Raw genomic sequence first — 25,373 nt, forward strand, 5'->3', positions numbered from 1 at the left:
CTTCATCCGAGCTGTCCATGATGCAAAAACGACCTACCTACCTACTTTGATAAAAAGTTGCGATGAATGAACAATTCGATTCGGCTCTTCAGAGATGGATGCACTAGGAATAAATGCGACTAGATTCGATTCGGCGCGTTTCTGTAGTCGACGCCAGGATTTACAGTCGATTCTTTTTCAGGATTTTTTTTAAATTTTTCTCTCCGTACGAACCATCCTCGTACTTCAAGGAATACCTTTTATAAAAAAAGAATTAGCGAAATCGTTTCAGCTGTTCTCGAGATTTGCGATGACCAACACATTTAGTGATTCGTTTTTATATTACAGAGAAGAGATTAGAAAACTAGGCATTTTTATTTACACGATATATCTAAATTGAAAAATGTTTATATCGACCGTTAAAATCTTGTCTTGTGAGTGTTACAACACAACGTTAAACGATCAAGATTCGAGTGATATAATTTGCTCCATAATTTTCACCCACTATTTCCAATCACCATGCTCCCACGCTTGACCTTTTATTAAAAAAGAACTAATATGGACTGGCAGCATGTAGGTTTTAATTTGAATGGGAGAAAAATCAATCGCTGCCGCCTGCCAGCCTCCCGTCTCCGTAGGTAACCAAGGCGACGCGTAAACAGTAGGGAGACGTCGCGACGGCCGACACACGTCTCGTTCACGTTTCGACGGCTTTATTTTGGATATTTTCACGTAATTTGTGTTTATTTTGATTGCAAGTGGATGTAAAGAATGGCTGAGGAAGGAGCGGCTACTGTGGGGGCAGCTGAAAAAGTCATACACACTTATCCGCTTATAAGGGTGAGATAAAAAACTTTAAATTCGATTTCGATTAAATAAAATAAGAAACCAGTAGGTAGCTATTTTAAAAAACAAATCAAAAAGTGGTTAAAATCATTAAAAAAGTGGAATAGCCTAGCCTAGTGGTTAAAACATCCGGCTTCTATTAGGAAAGTCGGGGTTCGATTCCGGTCACGCACTTGTGAGTTATGTGCGTTTATCTAAATATCACTTGCTTTGACGGTAAAGGAAAATATCGTGAGGAAACCTGTATGCTTGAGAGTTCTCCATAATATTCTCAAAGGTGTGTGAAGTCTGCTTAACTGCACTGGGTCAGCATGGTGGATCTAAACCGTTCTCACTCTGAGAGAAGACCCGTGCTCAGAAACGGGCCGGGCGATGGGTTAATCATGACGAAAACAAATTTATTTACGTAGTGCAAAGGTACGTCTACCTACTTTATGAAGTGCGAGCTGGACTCACACACGCAGGGTTCCGTAAGTTACATCGTACATGAAACTCACAAAAATACCTACTTAACACTTTTTATGTAATGTAAGTGTTAATTACGTAACCATAAATTCACGGTTTTCGGATTTTCCCTAATTGTGATACTTAGGTATATATAACTTATAAGACATCGCTAGAGCTGCCTTTCATGTTTCTAGGTCAATGGTTAGTATCCTATAGATTTTAGTTCCCTTGACGACTCTTGACAGACAGACTAAAGACAGACAACAAAGTGTTCCATTTTTTTCTCTGGGGATAGGGAACCCTAAAAATTAGTATGAATTACGTATAGTATGCGACAGATCGAGATAGAAATCGAGGCATGAGGTGGTGGGACGCCCCGTATACCTGCGTTATCCCGCACGTCGTCGGGTTAGCGGGTGTGCGGGACATCCCCAACTTGATTGCTATCTCGACCTGTCTCGTACTGTAGGTATACCTAGTTACTGTAAGATAGGCAGATTGGGAGAAGTGTCGATACGTAGCCGGATCAGCTTCGCAGCCAGCAGCACTCTTGCGCATCGCACCGTGACGTATCACGTTACCGCACATTCGAAACGTCTAAACAATGACAGACACCGCTCACATATCCAATTGTAATATTATATTGGAACTTTACAATCTTATTACGGCATTTGACAACTAGTCAAATCAGTAACTTCAAGCCTCAATAGATCAACGGGTAAAGGAGTGGACTGAAAACCGAAAGGTCGACGGTTCAAACCCCGCCCGTTGCACTATTGTCGTACCTACTCCTAGCACAAGCTTAACGGTTAGTTGGAGAGGAAAGGGGAATTAGTCATTTAACATGGCTAATATTCTTTGAAAAAAACTTTTAATCAAACGTCAAAACGCGCGCTTAGTTATGCGAGATTCTATGAAATACTGGAATGTGACGTCACATCATAATGACGTACTTTTTTAGTTTAGTCGATAATTTAAAATAGTTATTGCATTTAAAACTAACAAAGGACGTGGATTTTACGTATTTTGGAACATCCCTATATATTTTAATAATCACTGAGAAATAATTTATTTTTGATGTAGGTACTTACCTAGTCCAAATAACCAAAGATAAACTATCTAAATCCATACGAATATTATAAACTGCGAAAGTGTGTCAGTCTGTCTGCTAGCTTTGTCTGTTTGTCATTTGTTTAACCGTTTGGAACGTTTGAATTAATATAATGGTTCACGTGATACAGCCCACTGACAAACTAACAAACAAACGAATGGACAGCGGAGGGTTAGCATTAGAGTCCCTTTGGCACTTGTCGAATACGGAACCCTAATGATTTACCCTTGCCTACTCGGTTCCGTGTCATACCGTGGCATACACGAGCTCCTTGTTTATTTTCGCAGTTGGATCCATCAACCAAGTTCAGCCGATTGAATACCGATGAATGAATTTTGTACTCGTATTTATGTTGCAGCCAGTTCAAAAATAGATTTACCAAATCTTTCTCACATAACCAGTGAAATGCTATTTGTTTATGAGGCTACCCGTAGACTTTAGTTTTTGATATTCACGAAGGCGAGTAACTTTACTTGTGGTTACGTCGTATACTCGGACATTGCGTAAGTGTGCGTGCATGTCGGACCAATCAGTCGCGAGCAAGCGCTCGCAAACGCACACATTTACTGGACCTTACTTATACCGATATGACTTACACACAAGCATGACCCACTCGCCTTCGTGAAATGCAAGGACTATACCACCAAATTTGCAAAATTTTTCATGACAATGATCTGTGTTTACGGTGTGTTATACCTACTTTACGATCATGATTTAGGTAAAAAGCCCGTGGAAACTAGACCATCCATACTAATATTATAAATGCTAAAGTGTGTCTGTCTGTCTGCTAGCTTTTCACGGTCCAGCCATTCAACCGATTTTAACTAAAGCTCCCACAGGATTTTGAAAAACCTAAACCACGCGGACGAAGTCGCGGGCATCATCTAGCACTTGAAAACTGATGACGCGACAGCGTGTCAAAAGCCAAGTTCTTATCAGAAAAAAATCCTAACAAGAACGGCGACACGCGACACGCTGACAGTGTGTATTTTACACGAATTTCTTTTTGCTGCAGCATTCGGACATGTCGGAAGAGATGAGAGTGGAGGCCATGGAGTTGTCCGTGACGGCGTGCGAGAAGTACTCCCAGAACAACGAGCTGGCGGCGCGAATGGTCAAAGAGTCTATGGACAAGAAGTTCGGCCCCGCGTTCCACGTGGTCGTCGGCGAGAGCTATGGCTTCGAAATCACGTACGAGTGTACGACGATTTGTTACATGTATTTCGGCGGTAACCAAGCGATTTGCATATGGAAGTGTTCTTGAAGACGTATTGTGTAAAATGAAACTGACTGAGAGTTCGTGCTTAGTCGGATTGGTCATGCGTTGTGAACAGGGTTGGCAAAGCCATACAGTGTTTTGGCTGAAGTACCTATAGCAATAGCACCAGATATATTTTTGGAAAATATCGAAGCCTTAATAGCGATAAAAAATGAAATATTTTTGTATATACCTACCTACCTACTTTAGCATCTAAAACTATCATGAGTATTTTTCAATTACTTATAAATACTTCTCTAAGTATATATAAAAACCGGCCAAGTGCGTGGCGGCCCACGTGCAGTGTAGGGTTCCGTAGTCACAATCCTCGAAAAACAGATATAACTCCTTAACCTGTGAACCCTACTTAGCCATGATAGTTTTCCTTTAAAATTGATTATATATACTACTGCTGTGAATTTTTCGTTCCTATATACTACCAATTGGCTGATAGAGGGGGGGGGGGGGGGGGGGAGACACTTGACTATAATAAAAATTAGCACTTTAAAACATCATATTTTACAAACGGATCTAGAAATCGAAAATGATGTTCCCACACCTACAGTATTTTTAAAAGACCTATTCAACGATACACCACACTGGAGGGTAGACGAGAAAAAAAAATCCATCCCCAATTTACATGTAGGGGAGCTACGCTAAAAAAAATTATTTATCAAAATTTTATTTCAGCACTTTGTCGGTGTGATTAATATTTAAACCCATGCCAAATTAGAGATTTCTAGCACTAATAGTCTCTGAAATTAACCGAGGATGGACGGACAGACATGGCGAAACTATTTCCTTGTTTACTACGGAACCCTAAAAATGAATCGCTGAATGTATTGCTGATCGCAAATCTTGAGAACATGCTGAATCGATTTCGCTAATTCTTTTTTATAATATTCCTTGAAGTACGGTTGATACGTACGGATGGTTCTTACGGAGAGAAAAATAAAAGTAGTTACCAAATTAAAAAAAAAAAACCGGCCAAGTGCGAGTTAGGCTCACGCAATGAGGGTTCCATACTGCAGGCTTATTTTTTCGACATTTAGCACGATAATTCAAAACTATGATGCATAAAAATAAATGAAAATCTGTTTAGGAATGCACAGGTGAAGACCTATCATATGATACCCCACTTGATATAGTTATCTTACTAAGAAAATTTAAAATACTAATTATTAGTATGTCCACAATTTAATTTTTTTTGTGTGATGTGACCACAAATTCACGGTTTTCAGATTTTTCCCCTAATACTAGCTATAAGACCCACCTACCTACCAAATTCCATGATTCTAGGTCAACGGGAAGTACCCTGTAGGTTTCTTGACTGACAGACGGACAGACAGACAGACAGACAACAAAATGATCCTATAAGGGGTCCGTTTTTCCTTTTGAGGTACGGAACCCTAAAAAATAAAGAATCGACTGTTAGGCGGTACGAAGTTCGCCGGGTCAGCTAGTTATAAATATGAAATGCACCCGATTGTACCTACCTACTCACGTGGGATTTACTGGAGAGACAACTCGCTAACGCGTCTCAACCGCGCCGCGTTTGCGAGCTGAATCCAAAGAGTATTATAATATACAGGGAATCCATAGAGTAAAGTAATATAGACTGGCTGTAATATAGATTCGAAACTAGTCGGGCTTGCGTCGACTAACCGCGTGAGTACAGCCGGGAGCATGTATATTTTTAAATATACTTTTAAAAGTCTTTGTTTTCACTTTAAACTCTATCTATACATACCAACAGTCACGAAAAAAATAACGAAAAATTGCAAATTGACTTTGATTTTTTCTATTAACTGTATTATTTTGATAAGACTATCACTTGCGAAGTTACGATCACCATACTTTGAAGCGATTGATTCCACCACAGGATTATACGCTTGACTGTAAAGGGTGTTGTATTGATCGGGAATTGCAAGTTCGGAGTTCGTGTACCTACTTATACCTACATACAATACGCTATACAGGTTAGTTAGGTCTACGAACCTACAGTGCGCAACAAAGGTTGTTTAGTTACGTATTTGGTCGAATAGATTCAATTAGTTATATACCTACTACTTACTACTTAGTTATGGGCAGCGCGATAGCATAGCCTAAAAGTCGACTAACTTTAAAGTCTAGATGTCGGGTTACATATCATAATTCTACCTGTTTATTAGCTTCTAGAGTTTAGTTTTAACTATTTATTAATTAATTATACTTAAGCTTTTGTTACACTTATTTATTAGTTTTAACTTTTAGGCCGTGTACAGACCGAGTTGCGAAGCAGAGTGGCGGTATTCCAACGCTGCGCCTTCCGGTGCGAGGTCGCCATTCCAGCACCTTGGGAGTTTTTTCGAACTAGAACTGCCTATTGCCTATATCTCCTCATTCCTGATTTCTCCACGAAACTCCAAGGCCCAAGCATAGCTTTTCTCCATCGTCCGCTGAGCGACTCTGAGCTTTCTTAGCGACCATGTCTCGGATTCTTTATTATGTCATCACTGGCAATGGGTAGTTAAAATAGATGCCGAAAAATTGATTTTGTACTAACTCCTCTGCCGTCTGCCGCATTGAGTGAAGGCGGGCGAGCGTTCGGCACGTTCGGTGTCCACAATTTACCTTGCTTGTTTTCGCTCCTCGGTCTGTACATACAGCCTTATACACAAATGTATGGAATCATGTAGTTAATGAATATTTGTACTTGCCTACTAACATTTTTTAAGTCATCACACCGAGGGCCCGAGCCGCCTGCCAGCGCGACCAATGCCAAAATAGGTAGGTTTATTTTACCTTGAACATAAGGGGGCATCCATAAATTATGTGAGGTGTTTTTTTGAATTTTCTGTCCCTCCCTCCCCCCCTGGTGAGATGTCGTGAGATTTTATTCAACCCTCTCCCCCATCCCCCAATCTCACTTAAGATTTTTCAAAATGTGGGTTTCTTGCGTAAACGCGTTGGATACCTACTTGAATGAAATTATTTTCTTTCGAACGAATTAGTGAATGATCTATCTATCTATCTATCTATCTACGATTACGCTTAAGATTAAATCTTAAGCATGTACAATCTGGATAATTTTTTTTGTTTCAATCAGAAAAAAAATTGCGTGATATTTGCCGAGACCTTCCCTCTCTCCAACGTAAGATTAGATGAGATTTGACTCGACCCCCCCCCCCCCCCCCCCCCGCCCCCTTAAACATCTCACGTAATTTATGGATGCCCCTAAGAATTGTTCGCGAAACCAATTGTTGCATACAATTTTTTTTCTCAAAAATCAAGTTTTTGAACACGTAGTCGCAAACAGACGAAATGGAAAAATTACATTTATCAAAAATTCTCGGAAACTTTTGAGAAATGTCATTTGAAAAAAAAAACCTTTTGAGTAGGTCTATGTGATACAGGAAAGACATACCTACATACATATTATTGTTTAATAATAACGAGACTTTACCTGTCCAATACAATACCCACCTTGAGTTCAATGCCACATACACGGTAGCTTAGCTAACGCCAAATATTCCTTTCGAGTTTCAAGCAAACAATTACAAGTCAATTACTGAGCAAGGTTGTCGCAAATGGACATACACTTGACAATTAGAACACTGTGGGAAAATACTTAAAATAAATAGGTACCTACTTACCTAATGTAACCTACCTATATTTTGTGACGAAGTAAATTAAAAATTTAAAGACCGGTTCGTCAATAGTATAGAATATATTTTTATTCAAGTAAACTTTTACAAGCGCTTTTGAATCGTCAACTAGTTTAATTTATCACTGGTCTATTTAACAAAGCACCTAGGTAGGTACTTAGATTTCAGAGGTTTTGTCGCCGTTTTATTAATTCGTACGGATTTTTCTCGATATTGATGCCGCGTCGCGCTTGTTCAAAAGATATAATAAGAAATTATCTATCTTCTATCTAAGTCTGTATTTATACTGACTGATCTATAAACGCACAGCTATTGGACGGATCGGGCTGAAATTTGGCATTCAGAGAGCTATTATGACGTATAATTGATATTATGGTTGCTATTTATTATAGGACCTATTGCCTAGTAAAAATACAATTATTTATGTGAAAATGCATTTAATTGTAATAAAAAATTGAGTGTGAAATAAATTCTTATATTTGAAGATTGGTGTTTTATTTTGATTTCAAACACTACTCGAATTTATAAAGGTCTGCCAATCCGCACTCGATCAGAGTGGCAGACTGTGGCCTAAGCCCATCTGATTCTGAGAGAGGAGACCTGTCAGCGGTAGTGGGCCGGCGATGGGTTGATCATGAATGCCTGAATGAATTCTATTGATATTATTTAGAATTCTATTGACTTCGTTTTATAATTTTAAATTTCCAAATCTAAGTAAGTATAAGAATAATTAAATGTGTATTGGTCCTCAAGAGTCTGATAACCACTAGTCTTCGATTCGAACATACGCAGATTCAACACTGACTCCCCTCTGAATCGACTTTTAGGTGGATTTCTATGCTTTACTGTCAGTCCAGTCGGAGTGGAGACTGGAGATGGCGTCGAATCTAAGGGACCCGGTTATCCCGTAAGACGAGGTTATTATGCTACCTATTTAATTTTTGTTCAGTGGGCAATTATGTGGCTAAAAATTGAATGGTAAGACAGCATCAAAATCGCAAACATCGAGTTTCTAAGTTAGTTCGATTTTAGGGCGCCTGTCCACTGAAGCGGAGCGGAGATGTGTACAGTTGACCAATCAAAGTTTTGTCAGATGATGGCATAAAATTATCAAGTTATTTACCGACAACCTGATGGAGCTGCTAACACGTCTCCGCTCCGCTTCGCTTCAGTAGACAGGGACCCTAAGTAGCTTAGAAAAAAAAAACTTATTGAAAATTAATATTTTTTATTGGGTGAGTTTTACAAATTGTCAATTTAAAAAAGAATCAATTTGAAATCCCGTCTCCTCGTTAAAATTTTGTTCCAAAAACTCACAGCAGTTTTGTATTAGATAAAGTGTACAGTGTTGTGTTAGATATTTATTTCTATTGTTGTTTATAGTTTGTAGAAGTATTGTATTTATAGGTGTTTTTATTATGTGTAAAGTGTGCTTTATCCATCTAAGATAGTAAAATAAGGAAACGGGACTGTTATAAAAAGTGCTTCATCAATATAATACGTCTTTTACATCGAGGTTGGCACATACAATAGTGATCACATCATAAATATATAAATGTATAATTGTTTACATACCGCATACCTACCTCCTAAACATTCCATATCAAAGCATTCAATACAAAATTTGTTTAATTAGTATGGAGTTAAGGCCGGACCGCATTACAGCTACTGTGAAAATATTATAATAACGAGCGTGCAAATATTATTTCTATCATTTCGTATGGTGCATGTCGCACTAGAGCGCGCTGCACAGCGCGTGGCTGCATCACTACCCCTATTATAAATGCGAAAGTGTGTTTGTTAGTTTGTCCTTCGATCACGTCGCAACGGAGCAACGGATCGACGTGATTTTTTGCATGGGGAGAGTGACAATGGGGCCGATTCTCTAGTACACAATCTCTAAACTAAACTAAATTAATAGGTCTAAATCTAGTGCTCTCCTTTTCCGCAAGCAACATTATGAAAGGGATAGCAATAGATTCAGACGTGCTATTTTAGTTTAGTTTAGAGATTGTGTACAACGGAATTAGCCACATAGGCTACTTTTTATCCCGGAAAATCAAAGAGTTCCCCACGGGATTTTCAAAACCTAACTCCACGCGTAAGACGTCGCGGGCATCGCCCAGCGCCGCTGTAATGCAGTCCGGTCTTTATGTGTCGTCTATTCTGTACTGTCCGACTATTAGTTTGATAGATCGTTCGTTTGCTCGGTCTTAACAGATTGGAATCGTATATTATATCTTTTTTCTTCACTCTGGGCTGGTTTCCGCACTTAAACGTTTCCGTTCTGTTATGCGTTATATATATTTCGTTCTGTTATACAACAATCGGTAAAAAAAACTGATTTGTTAGACTGCTCCACTCCTGCTCCACTGCTTGACTCCAAGACACTACTCCAATAGCCCGAGCTGATAGCCAACAGAACGAAATAGACAACACCTAATTAGTGGAGAAGCAGTACTGCTGTCACAATACCGTGATTCTGCACTTCTTTCTTCTAGAGGCATCCGCGGCAAAATTGCCAGAAGTCAGAACCTTTTCAGAGCAATATGCACGTATATAGTTGCTCTAAGGGTGAGATCTATAGAGCGCACTCGGACTTTGCTTAGACTTAAGACAGAATTAAAACGAGACACGAGCTATATCTCTCACATAAGTCTGTCTCGTTTTAGCTCAATCTTAAGTCCGAGCAAAGTCAAACTGCGCTATATAGATTTCAGCCTAAGGGTTGTTTGCTCGATGGTATAATCTAACTACGTTTAAAATTTACATCATAATATCAACTATACATACAAATATGAACATACAATCATATTATACTGGAACGTCGGTATAAAATCTACACAACTCATACAAATAGTCAATATGTAACTACGTCTAGTCTAAAGATTTAGGAATAACATTAACATTTCAGGCACGGTTTCATATAAATACCCCGAGTGCAGTCAGCTAACAAACATTTTGAAATGGTTAAAAAACACAACTTAACACATTTTCACACGCGAAGAACAAGAATAGAATGTTTAGAAAATTTTTTAGGCGCGTTGGGCGATTTTGGGATGGGATTTTGGGTGATTTTGATTTTGCTTGAAGTTTTAAACAAGGTCGCGTCAGCAACAGACCAATTTTTGACTATGAAAAATTAATCTTAACTACTGAGAAAATAAAGTTTAAATTTAATTGCACCAAGATAAACAGCGTTTAAGTTCGAATAAGAACATTATAAAAATAAATAATGCCATGATATGATAACTTGCCAATAAAAATTGAACTTTATTTCTTAAAAATTAAAGTACAAACCAAAAGCACTCTATTTCATATTTACTCATAAAATAGTGCTTTTGGTTTGTAGTTTTGATTGCGGTATTTATGTTTACATTTGTTTTAAATAATGAAGCTTTTGCTGCTGACTGTACTTCAACACTGGGAAAACAAATAGATAATAAGCACCTCTAAACAACACCGACTCTAGGTAAACCTCGCGTTATGATCAAGTCATCTATCTATTCAATATACTTTATAATAAAAGGCGCTTCATAAACATTACATTATCATGTAATAGCACCCGCCACGAAAGTTGAAACTTTGGAGTAAGTACAACTCAAAAATAAAGTTTACCGAACTATCGGTAAAATTGGGTATTTGACTACATCAAAAATAAATTATTACTCAGTGATTATTAAATAGAGGGCCTTCCAAAATACGTAAAATCCACGTCCTTTGTTAGTTTTGAGTGTAATAACCATTTTAAATTATCGATTAAACTAAAAAAGCACGTCAAATGATTGTGACGTCACACACCGGTATTTCATAGAATCTCGCATACTGAGCGCGCGTTATAAAAAGATTTGACTAGCTGTCAAATACCGTATTATAAATTTTTATTCATATTTTGTAACAATAATCATCATCATCAACAGATAGACGTCCATTGCTGGATATAGGTCTCTTGTAGGGACTTCAGGTGGAAATATTATTGAAATAAACCTTTGAAAATGCTTTTGTATAGCCACTGGTTCGGAACTCCCACTGTTTCAAATGTCATGGCGCGTTCTATTCAGCGTTACAATCTATCGTATATATTTTTACATAGACATCGAAATACCCAAGGGGATAAAAATTGTACTAAAAATTGTTACAGTACGCAGCAGAAAATAATGTACATCGACCTTTAGAAGGAGATAACGGATTTGTAGAGCATTGTCTCTATCGTTGAGACCGACAAAACGTCATATAGGTATGAGTGACACAACGCTCTACAAAGCCGAAATGTCAGTCTAAAGGCCGATGTACATTATTTTCTGCCGCATACTGTACTCATAATAAGGGTTGCCATCCTTTCAGGTTTTGTTAAAATTAGCCTAGATTGGAAGGAAAATAAGGTACATTACAAAAGTAATATTTTTCAATGTATAAATAAGTTAGGTATATGGATTATTCCGTTTACCCACCCTAAAACAGCCACTCTAGGGTACCCAGAACGGTACGTGTGTCCCGTCTAACCATCTAACTAAAGCAATTTGTATACAACGCGTCCAACGTTGAAAGGAAAATCGTTTCCGCTATAATATTGTGACGTCCGAGCTAGAAATATACATCATCATAATCAACCTATCGCCGGCTCACTACAGAGCACGGGTCTCCTTTCAGAGTGAGAAGAGTTTTGGCCATAGTCTACCACGCTAGCCATGTGCGGATTGGTAGACTTCACATACCTTTGAGAACATTATAGGGAACTCACAGAGATTTTCTCACGATGTTTTCCTTGACATTAAAGCAATTGATATTAAATTACTTAAAACGCACATAACTGGGCCCGGGATTTGATGCTACAATCAGCGCGAAAGGTAAGTATTTGGGTATTTATTATAAGATATTTATGTAGTTTATTAGATTCTAGTACCGTAGACCTATTCCACTTCTAGATACGCCTTACTCACAACCTTCTCTGTTTAGAGATAAGCATTTCCAATGTAACTTAATTTATTATTACTTTGTAACTACAATTTTGGTACATGAAAAATAAATAAATAAATAAATAAGTGCTCGATATATCATGCCCTATTGAACACACCCTAGAGTGGCTATTTTAGGGTGGATAAACGGAATAAGTCGGTTCTATAATAATTCATTTAACAACCATTTTGAACATAAACTGGAGATCAAATATTGTGACGAATTAATACATAATATAATAAATCATCATCATCATCATCACCAAGTCATTATATTTGAATTCACAATCATAAATGAGTGGTGAATGATGAATTTTCAATTAATTATTTATTTAGTAATACTTTAAAAGGTATGTTGTATCATTTTGACACACACCATTTGACATCTCACCAACGTTGAAACAATTTGAGCATCGAAACACAATATGGTCAGTATAAAATAGATCTAAAAGTCGTTGAATTAAAATCTAAAACTCAGTACCACTGATTTTACCTCTGTAAAATTTCTGCTTGGAGTGTTGGCTGTAGATATATGTATAGGCAAATTTGAACTTTAAAACAATGACGTTAAGGCCCATTTTAACACTAAAGTGTTTAATCGAAATCGATCAACGTTAGTGAGATGTCAAATCTTATTCGTGCAATGTGACGAATAGTATAGATATTGTACGAAACTACCGTCCTTTTTAAAAGATTTTTTTGTAATAAGCCAAAAAAGCTTTTTTTTAAATTGAGTTATCGCCAAAAACCTGGGCATTTAGAAAAACTGATGTTTCAAAAAAAGTTTTCTATGTAGGTCCAAACTAAAAATTAACTAAAAACGTTGGTCCTACGTAGCATTATTTTCAGAAAAAGCACGGCAGAAAAGGCGTGGCCACATCAAGCGCGCAACCTCGCGCGTTTCCTCGGCTGACATTGGACACCCCTGATGAATACTGGTGTAATTTGTAAATGATGAAAAATGCAAAACACCAATTAGTAATAAATAACAACCTACAGCCAAGTTATATAAAATTCACATACTTTATTTAAATACACAGATAAAATAGACGTAGTTTTTTAGTTCAAAAGTTTCATATCTGTGCAAAGTCTAAAAATAAGTAAAGTAAAAGAAAAGAGACAATCGTCTTATATACTATAGTTGGCGCATTTTAAACTGAGTCGTCGAGTTATCTGTCTGTTTCGCTCGCACTTACGTACGACCTGTAAGTGCGAGCGAAACAGACAGATAACTCGACGACTCAGTTTAAAATGCGTCGATTATAAGTCTATGGGCCGTTTCACAATGCTTGCGGTGCGTCGTCTAATTCAAAATGGCGGTAAAGTTCTACGACAATGCACAAGTATTGTGGAAGGGCTCTATCTTCGTCGCTCGGTTCAAAAATGTTATCTCGCTCGCTCGGAGGAACTGACGCCAATTTGACGGTCAAAATTTAAAGACATTGTACGGGAGCGGTGTGCAGGCTCGACCGTACCAAAGGGGAGATCTCCCACCGAGCGGTTGGTTGTGCTCGGTAGCGCCAGCTGGGCCGACGGTTGTATCTTGAAACTTCTATATATAGTCCAGATTGCAGAACACTCTGTTAGTGCGAGTACTATCGGCGGTACATTTGTTCGGGACTATGTCATTGATTGAACAGCGCCATCTAGTTTCTATTGTGGCAACCGCCACATCACTCCCCTCCGAGACGAACGCGTAGTGTGTAGCAGTGAAGAGAGGTGGCGTTGTAGCGTGAAGGCGTGTGAAGGGCAATGGCTGCTAACCATCCAGAGAAGCGGTGGACCAGGACGCTTGTAGCTGGTGATGGAGTGCAGGGCCATTGTGCCCCGAGGCTGTGCTACATCCGTCTTACAGGCCTCGATGTGATTGCTGTTGCTGTAGACTTGGAGTTGGAGGAGACGTCGGCTTGCGGTGTGTGATCCAAAGGTGTTGCGGTGTATGCGATCACCCTTGATCACGTTGAGTGCGGTGCGGTGGTGTGCGGTTGATCTTCGATGACGTAGGCTGTTCTAGTGTGCGATCACTCTTGTATCAACGTCGGCTGTTGTAGTGTGCGACCACTCTTGATTTCGTCGGTTGTTGAGGTGTGCGACCATTCTTGATCACGTCGGGGTCACCAATGTACGGGAGCGGTGTGCAGGCTCGACCGTACCAAAGGGGAGATCTCCCACCGAGCGGTTGGTTGTGCTCGGTAGCGCCAGCTGGGCCGACGGTTGTATCTTGAAACTTCTATATATAGTCCAGATTGCAGAACACTCTGTTAGTGCGAGTACTATCGGCGGTACATTTGTTCGGGACTATGTCATTGATTGAACAGCGCCATCTAGTTTCTATTGTGGCAACCGCCACAACATTTTTGAAATTAAAAACTGGTGACTTGGGTCGCCTTCACCAGGTGAGTCACTGTTCTGATCACGGTAACTCACGATAAAACATTAACACTAATTTCTTCAAGAGTCTAACACAACAGTTGAGGTTTCAGGAAGAGCAACAGCCTGGAGGCTTTATACTACACGGTGGTATAGCGGGGAGTGGGCTGGAAGTGGCTCACCAGTGACTTGGGTCACCTTCACCAGCACCTCGATTGCGGGAAACAGGCATCAATCATTATTACAATCTCAATTGTTGTGATTGGCTGAATTTGTGCAATTCTTGTTGCAACATTGTAGTCAATAGTGAGCGAGCGTCAACCAATCAGAGGTGATTGCGATCGTGACATTGTAGCTGTCATTCTACGGTAATCGCGCAGCATGAGAGCAACTATTCTGATCGCGATTACTTCTAACATTTATTTTTTCAAGAGTCTTAACATGCAGCCTGGAAGTTTTATACTACAAAGTGGTGTAGCGGGAAGGTCACTAGGAGGGCTGGAAGTGGGTCACCAGTAACTTGGGTCGCCTTCACCAGGTGAGTAAGTAACTGTTCTGATCTGATCTGTTCTGATCACGATAACACATTAACACTTATTTCTTTAAGAGTCGAACACAGCAGTTCAGGAAGAGCAGCAGCCTGGAGGCTTTATACTACACGGTGGTGTAGCGGGGGAGTCGCTAGGAGGGCTGGAAGTGGGTCACCAGTAACTTGGTTCACCTTCACCAGGCGAGTAACTGTTCTGATCACGATAACACATTAACACTTATTTCTTCAAGAGTCTAACACAGCAGTTCAGGAAGAGCAGCAGCTTGGAGGCTTTATACTACACGGTGGTGTAGCGGGGGAGTCGCTAGGAGGGCTGGAAGTGGGTCACCAGTAACTTGGGTCACCTTCACCAGGCGAGTAACTGTTCTGATCACGATAACACATTAACACTTATTTCTTCAAGAGTCTAACACCGCAGTTCAGGAAGAGCAGCAGCTTGGAGGCTTTATACTACACGGTGGTGTAGCGGGGGAGTCGCTAGGAGGGCTGGAAGTGGGTCACCAGTAACTTGGGTCACCTTCACCAGGCGAGTAACTGTTCTGATCACGATAACACATTAACACTTATTTCTTCAAGAGTCTAACACAGCAGTTCAGGAAGAGCAGCAGCTTGGAGGCTTTATACTACACGGTGGTGTAGCGGGGGAGTCGCTAGGAGGGCTGGAAGTGGGTCACCAGTAACTTGGGTCACCTTCACCAAGCGAGTAACTGTTCTGATCACGATAACACATTAACACTTATTTCTTCAAGAGTCTAACACAGCAGTTCAGGAAGAGCAGCAGCTTGGAGGCTTTATACTACACGGTGGTGTAGCGGGGGAGTCGCTAGGAGGGCTGGAAGTGGGTCACCAGTAACTTGGGTCACCTTCACCAGGCGAGTAACTGTTCTGATCACGATAACACATTAACACTTATTTCTTCAAGAGTCTAACACAGCAGTTCAGGAAGAGCAGCAGCTTGGAGGCTTTATACTACACGGTGGTGTAGCGGGGGAGTCGCTAGGAGGGCTGGAAGTGGGTCACCAGTAACTTGGGTCACCTTCACCAAGCGAGTAACTGTTCTGATCACGATAACACATTAACACTTATTTCTTTAAGAGTCGAACACAGCAGTTCAGGAAGAGCAGCAGCCTGGAGGCTTTATACTACACGGTGGTGTAGCGGGGGAGTCGCTAGGAGGGCTGGAAGTGGGTCACCAGGAGCTTGGTCGCCTTGGCCAGGTCATAGGCCGCATTTCTGACCTGGTCGAGCGGCGCCCGGGTGGAACACGCCAGAATCACTTCCTCGCTGGCGTTGCGGAGGTCGATTATGACTTGTTGTAGGGCTGTGTCCGTACATGTCTGGAAAATAAATCACTTCGTTGTACACTATTTATTTTATCATTTATTGTTTTTTTAAGTCAAAACTTTGCCAGTGGTTTTTATTGCGCGGAAAAAAGTTTTGTAACAGTGATACCGAAGAGAATTTAACTCCACCTAACATTCTGGAAAAGAAACGAAAACGACCAACAATCTTTTCCCAGCAAAATCATGAAAAACTCATTTCAAATCAAATCAAATCATAAATTTTATTGCCTTTAAGTTGCTGAGTGCTGACATAAATTATATATGGAACAATTAATAACAATGTTACCATTAATTTCAAATGTTACCAAGATTTTAAGGTTTGGATTTGAAGATACGAGTTAAGATAAAGTAGTGTATGAAACTCTACATAATAAGGTATTATGCCACCGTTTCATAAACTACTATGAGAGTATAAAACATAAGTAGAAATAAAAGCACTTTTCGTACCACCTGCAGACGTAAAAGAATCCTGTGTGAAAAAGACAAACTTATTCGCGTTGCGCAATCGTAGAAAGAAGTAAACTAACCTGTGGAAACAATGCTAGTAAAGCAGACACAGTCCGTTGAATAGAATCAGCACATTCAGGCAGCTTGGTCCGGTGTAGCCTGGCCGCCGCCCACAGATCCTGGATGCATCTAGTGACTGCTTCAGCGCGTTTCTGCACCTCCAGGCCTTCTCCCGCGCCGTTAAAGCCTGCGCCGGAGCCCGTGGCACCATCATCGGAAACGCTGGAGACTCCGCCCTCTAGTGCGCTCTGAGTTAACGATCTTTCGAGACCAGGTATGCTTGTAAGCTGCGATGACAGTTTGTATAAAGTTTTTTAATGAAACTTAGAAATATGCAAAAGTATTTTTTCTAAATAAATTTTTACAAGTGTTTTTGAATCGTAAAGTAGTACTGAGAACCAGCAAGAGACTTGGAACATTTTATTGGTAATACTAAAAAAACTGACTGACACATCAATGTAGAGCTTACACTAGGTGTGGAACTTGTATGTACTATAACCCTCCTATTAGGGGCATATCAGGGTCAAGTCAAGTGTCAAGTTCAACTGAAGGTAGGCAGAGAGTAAGTAGAGCAGAGGTCTGTACTTTGACCAATGATATTACTGAGAGCTGACATTGAAAAATCTATCTAAAGGAATTAAATAGAGATTGAAAGTTTGTATGAAAGAAAATCTATCAATTTTCAATTTATATCTAGGAAAATTGATTTTCGAGCAAAATCAAGAGGCATGTGTTTCAGGATTTTCAAAAATTTCAAAATTCCACTCCGTTTGAGTGGAATGTTTGAGTTGGTGCGGATCAGCTACTTTTTATATCCATACTCCATACCAATATTATAAATGCGAAAGTCTGTCTGTCGATCTGCTAGCTTTTCACGGTCCAACAGTTAAGCCTAATTTTGATGAAATTTCGTACAGAGATAGCTTACGTCCTTTTATCCAGGAAAGAAAATCAAAGAGTTCCCACGGGATTTTTAAAAACCCGAATTCCAACGCGGACGAAGTCCTCATCATCATCTAGTACATATAAAGATAAATAAGATCAACATTTCGTGCTCACATTTTAATAATCATAAAACAAAACTACATTAGTAGGGTTTGGTATCACTGAAACTATTTTTTAATTTACTAGGATTCTACTAACCAAACCACGTTAACCTTTATTTAGGTATATTAATTGTTAAACTAATGAACTACCACCGCTAGTCAAAATCACTACTTTGTTAGTCTACTGTACTGTAAAAATAAAACTACTTTGAAAATCCTATCATTTTTTGACGGACACTGGCGTCGATTCTGATGTCTTTCTTTTAACTAAATTTAGAGTACCTGCATCTTTTTTTTTATACTGCTATCTGCTGCTCTAAAACTAGTAAAATTAGTATAATTAATGATTAGTACCTGGTGTTTAGTAACCTGCCAGTTATTCTTTGGTCCCTCCCTAGGCTCAAACATACTGACCGGTCGCTGGGCCGCCTTCGCTTGCCTCACCTCCATGTCCTCGGCCAGGGCGAGCTGATCCGTATCTAAACTCCTGCCCCTCTCTTGGGGGGTTAGGTCTAGCGTGTTGCTATCGTTTATGGAGTTTTGTGACGTCATGCTGTGGTCGTCGTCGACACTGCTCGTTTTCAACGCACTGTTTTCTTTAGTTAGTTGTTCAACTATTGTCTGAAGGTTCTTCAACTGGTTCTTTAACTCTGTTATAGTTGAGTCTCGGTTGTCGAGTTCCTGTTTGAGCGTTTCGATCTCTTGTTTTCGTTGGGGCGCGTGCGCGGGGCTGGGCGAATGTGTTCGGGGTGTTTCTACGGAGTGTTCGGTGGGAAGCGATGGGTTGTATGTGGACGATACGGTTTCGCCCGCCCGCGGGTCTAGACTGGATATCTGTTGGAGACATTTGTTTCTACTGTCGTACGGCGAATACGCACTGCACTTACGTCATCCGTGAGAATACCAGCGATTATCTACGACATATGTCATAGGCTCCCATACAAAATAAAACGGAACGTATTTTCACGGACTCGGATCGGATGAGTGCGCAACCGCTGTTAGGCAACTACAATACCTTGGTTTTATTTACGGAAAGAATTAAGAGATCAACAGGGAAATAATAAATTATTTATTAGTGGCGATCACAACAAATCAACCATACTAGTGTCTAAGCATTTGAGATTTTACATATCTCCATCGTTCCTAGGATTCGAGTATTGAAGCACAATGATGTTAGAGTAAAATGGACCTAAAGTTCTTGGAGTCAAGTTCAAAAATTTTGTATCACCTATTTTAATTTAGCAAGATTTCCGCTTAAAACACTGGCTGTAGACGTATTGACGAACTTGAGTTTTAATATACGGTTGAGGTTCATTTTACTTTGCGTCTGTTCGACGACGCTATGCGATCATATTATATTCGACGGACGCCTACGTGGAAGCGCTATATTTCGACGCTCGAATTCTATCAACGTTGGCGAAATAAAAATGTCATAGTATAAGTCCCGCAAATTGCTATTGCTATTGCACTGGAACCATATCTCATTAACATCGAAATGACGTCAGCCGAAATAAAAATATACCATCAGCTCGAAACTTCAGTCTAGTGCTGGCGGCCACGTGCATTAGCAATTTGCGGGACTTATAAGCACACTAAGGTGCTGCAAAACCGCACGAGAAAGAAGTAAGAACTTACATCAAGCTCGATCGGCGCTAAAGCAGCGTAGTCCTCGTCGGACGCGACAGAGTCGTACAGAGGTTCGTCGTCCGACATCTGCGAGAAATGCTTCAGGTGACCCCCCGACAGTAGCGGGTTCATGGGACCCGCTAGTCCTACACAAAATGGGACCTAGTTATCTAATGGCCGAAGCTTATATATAAACGTTGAAAACTAAAACCTGACTACGATCGTCTTAATAAACGCGGAAACATTATAGTAAAATTGGGTTTCTGTCGCTTGGTATACTTTAAAGTATACTAGCACCGATTCCGTTGTCTTTCTCTAAACTAAATTTAGAGTATCTGCATCCTTTTCTTTTTAACAATGCTAAAAAGGGACAGAACATGAACTTTACATTTAAAGAGTCTAAATTTTAGTGCACGCTACAAATTTAAACGCGTTGCCGCCGTTGCCGGCCTTTTATGAATTTGTTGGTCCGCCCCTTGAATAACCACATGTTGTAATCTAAAGGGAACACCGCCGAAGCGACTTCTATCGCCTTGGATTCCTTGGTACGATGCTACTTTACAGGCAAAATTTTTGTCTCTATCACACACACTCAAAGACATCATTATTCTGTCTCTGTCGCACACTTAGCTAAAACGCACCTCTTTTTCCCACTCTTCAAGTAGACATCGTTCTATCTGTATAGCATACAAAGCTAATACATACCTCTAGGCTGTAAAGAAGCTATCCTTTGCCTCCTGGTGGCATCCAATAGAACATCTCGCAGTAACGTGGCTAGCTCGGGCGCCGACAGTCGCGCCAACTTCTGCCGCCCTTGGTTCCTAGGCGCCGATAGTGCGGGGTTCACGGGAAGAAACGCCACTCCACACCGCTCTAACCCAGTTGCGCTAGTTTGCCAAACTGTTAAAGAGAACTCTCTAACCGTCACACCTCTAAACTATCGCCATTCCTACGTCATTGTGGCTAATTCCGTTGTACACAAACTCTAAACTAAACTAAAATGACTCGTCTAAATCTATTGCTATCCCTTTCATAATGTTGCTTGTGGAAAAGAATAGCACTAGATTTAGACCCGTTAATTTAGTTTAGTTTAGTTTAGAGATTGTGTACAAGAGAATCGGGCCCAATATCTCAAAAATCCAACAACTGACAATCAAATTGTACAATGGAACCGATTCCGTTGTCTTTCTCTAAACTAAATTTAGTACATCTGCATCCTTTTCTTTTTAACAATGCTAAAAAGGGACAGAACATGAACTTTACATTTAAAGACTCTAAATTTTAGTGCACGCTACAAATTTAAACAGTAGGCTCGCGACTGTGCGCTAAAATCACGGGTCACCATCTAAAAATTAAATTTAAAACTGTCAAACTGCGTCTGTCCTTTTCATATTACATTAGTATGAAGAGGATGCGAATACCCTCGGCAACCTGGGCGGTCTATTTGGCTTCTGGAGCGAGCTTGGATGGCTGGAGTGAAGACTTCGGCGGGGAGGGGCAATGCACGCACAACAGACGGAAACGTTTAAGTGCGGAAACCAGCCCAGAGCGAAGAAGAAGAAGAAGAAGAGGATGCGAATACTCTAAAATTAGGTTGTGCTCAGAATCAGTACCAATGTTATAGATAGTTCCATCCATGATGACGCGCCCCACTCTTTCTCCCCATCGGATACAATGCAAATGTGCTATGTACTGTTAGAGTGTGAGTTCTATTGTAAGTCGTAAGGCGCCGATCAGCGATGCGGGTACTCGCACAAGAAGATAAATTAGGCAAAGATCACTCCCCGCACCCGTGTTTTCCCCGCACGAATAATAGTGGGGCGCGTCTTCGTGGATTGAACTATCTATCCTTATTTTGATTTGACTTTGAATCTCTGAAAGGATAAGAAAGTTGAGTTTTTCTAGAGATAGCTTGTGTTGCAATAAAATTATTTTTTGAACAAACATGTTAAATGTTACTTATTGTGAACATTTAGAGGATTTTAAAACTCACTCGCTTCAGTTTCTCGGCGATCGATTTCGTCGTAGATGTCCATTACCAGCTCCTCAAACAGGTGATTTGGTAGCTGCAAAAACAAAAAAATGTTTTATTTAGTTCACGATAAGTTTTTTTCTCCCACTTGCTCGAAAATTGCTTCAATATTAATTGAAACATATTACTGTGTAAAAGTGTTCATTGCTTCAAAAGTTGTGTGTGTTTCAAAAGCGTTATTATCATTGTCTATAACTCTACAAACTGCAATATAAGTTTTTTCTTGCATTTATTTGTTTATGGTTTCTTCGCTAATAGGAGAAAAGTACTATATACAAGTCTCGGCCGAAAGAGCAATAACTATCAGTCTCGTTAAGTTTACAAGGACTTCGCTGGCGCCTCATCCTTACAAAATCATTTAATTACTGTACATAACCTAATTTAATTACTGTACAAATTGTGCCCGCGTCGAATGAGGCCAAGTGGGGGCCCGTCGCCCTAAGATCGGAGCGGGCGCCCATAAGGACATGGATTATTCACCACTTCGTGCACCAGCGGGTGATTCGCTTATTCAGTATCTGATACTGAATGATAGCCATCAAGCTAGTTGACATTGGTTGATTCTACATTTCTGCTTCATTGAGTGATATTAAAATAATTTATTGTAGAAAACCTTCAATGGATTAAAAATAAATATCGAATGAGCTTGGTGGCTATCATTCAGTGTTACACTGAGTTAGCGATGCACCCGCCAGTGCCGCCACTCTGTGACCGTCTCGCCTAAAGAATACTTGGTCCTCACCAGCTGCAGTTTCCCGCGCGCCGCCTTGGCCACGTCCGTCATCTCGTGTGTGTCGTGCGCGCGCGGCACGATGTAGTGGCGGCCCGCCGCGTGGTCGGGCCGCTCGCCCGTCAGGAAGTGGATCATTTTGTCCGTCGCCTCGTATACCAGCTCTGTCAGTCTATCCGCCAGCTCCGTGTGACCACCTTGCCTAGAGAATAGGCAACAATTAAGCACTGTACAGTTTACTCCCCAAAAGAAGTTTCAGTCGCCAAATAGTATGAGAAAATCTGAAATCTACATGATAGGCAAACTAGAAATCATAATAGGATCCCTTCAACTTAAGGGGAGGGGTGCGGCGGTACATATTGCATGCTGCACGCTATGCTATAGAGATTTGTCTGTTTTGGCAGATTATAGTGCATTAAACTTATTGCTTGTGTATTCTTCCACTTCCACAAATGAATGCCTATTTCTATCCAATATGTACACAGTTACAGTACCTGGCACAGTCGGCCGGCGTATTGCCCCCACTGTCGCGGGCGGTGGGCTCTGCGCCCCACGCCACCAGCAGCTCCGCCTGCGCGGGCTGGCCCGCCCTGCACGCCACATGTAAGCATGTGCTACCTTTCTCCTGTCAAAAAAATTGTTTAAAAGTTGGTCTAAGTTGTATGTAATTCTTCTGTGCTCTAATGAGTTATTTGAAAAACTGACCTTTCTACAAAAGAAGGCTATGTAGGATAAAGGTTTTCATTGAATTTTGGCTTAGTTTAGTCCTCTTAATGGAAAATTTCTTTAGAAAAATCAGTTTTCTTAAATTTTCATGTTTTAAAAATTATTTTTTGTACTTTTTTAGAAAATAATAGAATGACAGATTTATTTTTTTTTACCTCATTTTTTGTCTTTACCCTCTTTACCCTCATATTACATTAAGTACAACATTGTCATCAATAGTTGTCTTTTAACTCACCTGATTATAATAATTAGGGTCTGCTCCCTGAGCCAGCAGCCTCATGGCTGTGTCGAGGGAGGAACTCCTCACAGCACTGTGCAGTTGCCTGCCCAGCTCACTGGGTGGCTCATCCCGCCTAGCTCTCAGCACGTAGGCCAGCCGCAGGTGCTTAGCCAATATAAACTCCGATTTTATCGGGCTAAAAATAAATCATAATCTTAAAAAAAAAATCTGATTTATAGTCATTGTTTAAAAACTATTCCATAAAAATATGGTTAAATAGCAAATAGAATTATTATTAAAAATGTACGATAAAGTGAGAATGGTTATTTTAATGTGGTAGATGAAGCTGACGATTCAAAAATACTTGTAAAAGTTTAATTGAATAAAAATATTTTTGTTTATTTATTTTATTTAAATAAAGTTCTAAATTCTAATATTAGATTTTGATAAAAAGATGTTATTGTGGTTTCCCTAACCACAAATTATTATTTGTTACTGAGTATTACAAACAACATAATACCTATTGTCATCATATTAAACACTGTACTGATGAACCAAAATAGGTGAAATTCTGCACAGAGACAACATGCATTCTGACGACTTAATATACTTTTTATTCTAGGAATGTGACTTTCCAGATTTCTTGTCTTCCTGTGTTAGTAGAGACATGAAGATTTGGTGTCTGAAATATTCCTTGAATCATGCCTACTTTCTGCCTCCTATTGCCTGTTTAGCAATGTTTTATTTGGAATAAACGGACAGGCAAAGGGATAGAAAGAGGTTGCAATATCTAATTTTATTTAATAAACTTACTGAAGTGGATCTTTGGGTTGTGGCTTCTTTCTCAAATGCTTAGGAGCTGAAGTATCAAGCAAGGAATGTTCCCATATACTGTTCACATTCTGAGCAGTCAACGCTTGCACCATCTGCATCAAAACCACTTTTTACTGTCACTATTCCGTTACAAAACATACAGCGACACGGGTCTTATGTACATACTGATAAGAGCGAAGGAGGCCACGATCCTTGCCGTAAAGATTTCACGTGAGAAATGTGCCTTCCCATGCTCCTGTGAACGCTGCAGCACTCCGCGCATAACAACAACCCACGGTTAATCGACGCCCACGACGGATCTACAAGCACAAAAGCACCCAGCCCATTAAAAAACAGCGTAGGATTAATTAACGGCTCGTGAAGGAAACTGGAACATCGCCTAACCCGATGCCCCGCAGTCTGAGCACACTTCCACCGACGAGCGATGCTTTGACCGCGATATCATCATGTTTAGTTTCACCCTTGGAAGACTTTATAGTAAAACAAGCTACGGGCACATTTATTAAATAAATATAACAATTATTTTTTTATTTATCACTACTTCAATACAAAAATAAAACATTTCACAATACACAGACTACAATAATGTCAAACCACAGATCTCAAAAGTCAACACCACAAAACCATAACCAGCCAGAGACTAACGGAGAGGAGAGAGGCAATGGAGACAAAAGAGAGGGCAAGAGATCAGTGTAACCATAGCGAAAATAGAAAATCTGCCATTACACTGGCTGAAAATCTGTAATGGTGCTCCAATGCTTGCAACAAACAGCAAACAACAAGCACGGGCAAGTGTGTGGATAGGTATTTGCGTATGCTTGCCAACGCTTGGAAGAGCTTGTCCATAGATTATCTACTATATTATTAGAGCTTGTCGTTCGATCCGATTGGCTGCACTGTGTATAAAGAGTTGGTTAATGTACCGATTGTTTGCTGCTCAGAACAAACAGATAGTTACCTGTAGAAGTAGGGCTATTGTGACTCCTACCGTTAGAGCGAGATACCTAAATGCATATTTTAAGTTCTTTTTAGAAAGCGACGAATGATCATTTTTTTCCTTATCACCGTGGCGGCTACTTTTTTGTTTGTCAAGAATCAAGATGTACATATTTTGATAAAGAAAATCACGTATTTTGTACGTGAGAT

At 40.0% G+C, this 25,373-nt stretch overlaps 2 protein-coding genes across 5 annotated transcripts; one reads left to right on the forward strand and one right to left on the reverse strand.

Moving 5' to 3' along the window:
• Positions 1-623: 623 nt before the first annotated feature.
• LOC117996129 (dynein axonemal light chain 4) lies at positions 624-6,032 on the forward strand. The gene is made up of 2 exons (XM_034984130.2): positions 624-819; positions 3,399-6,032. Exons 1-2 carry the CDS (start codon positions 751-753, stop codon positions 3,645-3,647), a joined length of 318 nt encoding a protein of 105 aa, XP_034840021.1. The 5' UTR covers positions 624-750; the 3' UTR covers positions 3,648-6,032.
• An 8,568-nt stretch (positions 6,033-14,600) lies between these two features.
• Git (ARF GTPase-activating protein GIT1) lies at positions 14,601-24,809 on the reverse strand. Of its 4 annotated transcripts, none has more exons than XR_011238536.1 (13): positions 24,612-24,809; positions 24,393-24,526; positions 24,207-24,319; positions 23,409-23,589; positions 22,942-23,072; positions 22,460-22,649; positions 21,679-21,751; positions 20,391-20,585; positions 19,695-19,831; positions 18,414-18,893; positions 17,034-17,300; positions 15,335-16,500; positions 14,601-14,811 (listed from the first exon to the last, which is right to left on the reverse strand). XR_011238536.1 is itself a non-coding variant. In XM_069509375.1 (12 exons), exons 1-12 carry the CDS (start codon positions 24,673-24,675, stop codon positions 16,333-16,335), a joined length of 2,073 nt encoding a protein of 690 aa, XP_069365476.1. In that variant the 5' UTR covers positions 24,676-24,809; the 3' UTR covers positions 14,601-16,332. The 4 variants fall into 4 exon arrangements, 2 of the variants coding, with proteins under 2 accessions (XP_069365476.1, XP_034839909.1); XR_011238535.1 differs by having other exon boundaries at positions 14,601-15,142; XM_069509375.1 differs by having other exon boundaries at positions 14,601-16,500; positions 18,474-18,893.
• Between the last annotated feature and the right edge of the window lie 564 nt (positions 24,810-25,373).

Source organism: Maniola hyperantus, chromosome 3 (genome assembly GCF_902806685.2).
Source record: "Maniola hyperantus chromosome 3, iAphHyp1.2, whole genome shotgun sequence".
Taxonomy (NCBI): domain Eukaryota; kingdom Metazoa; phylum Arthropoda; class Insecta; order Lepidoptera; family Nymphalidae; genus Maniola; species Maniola hyperantus.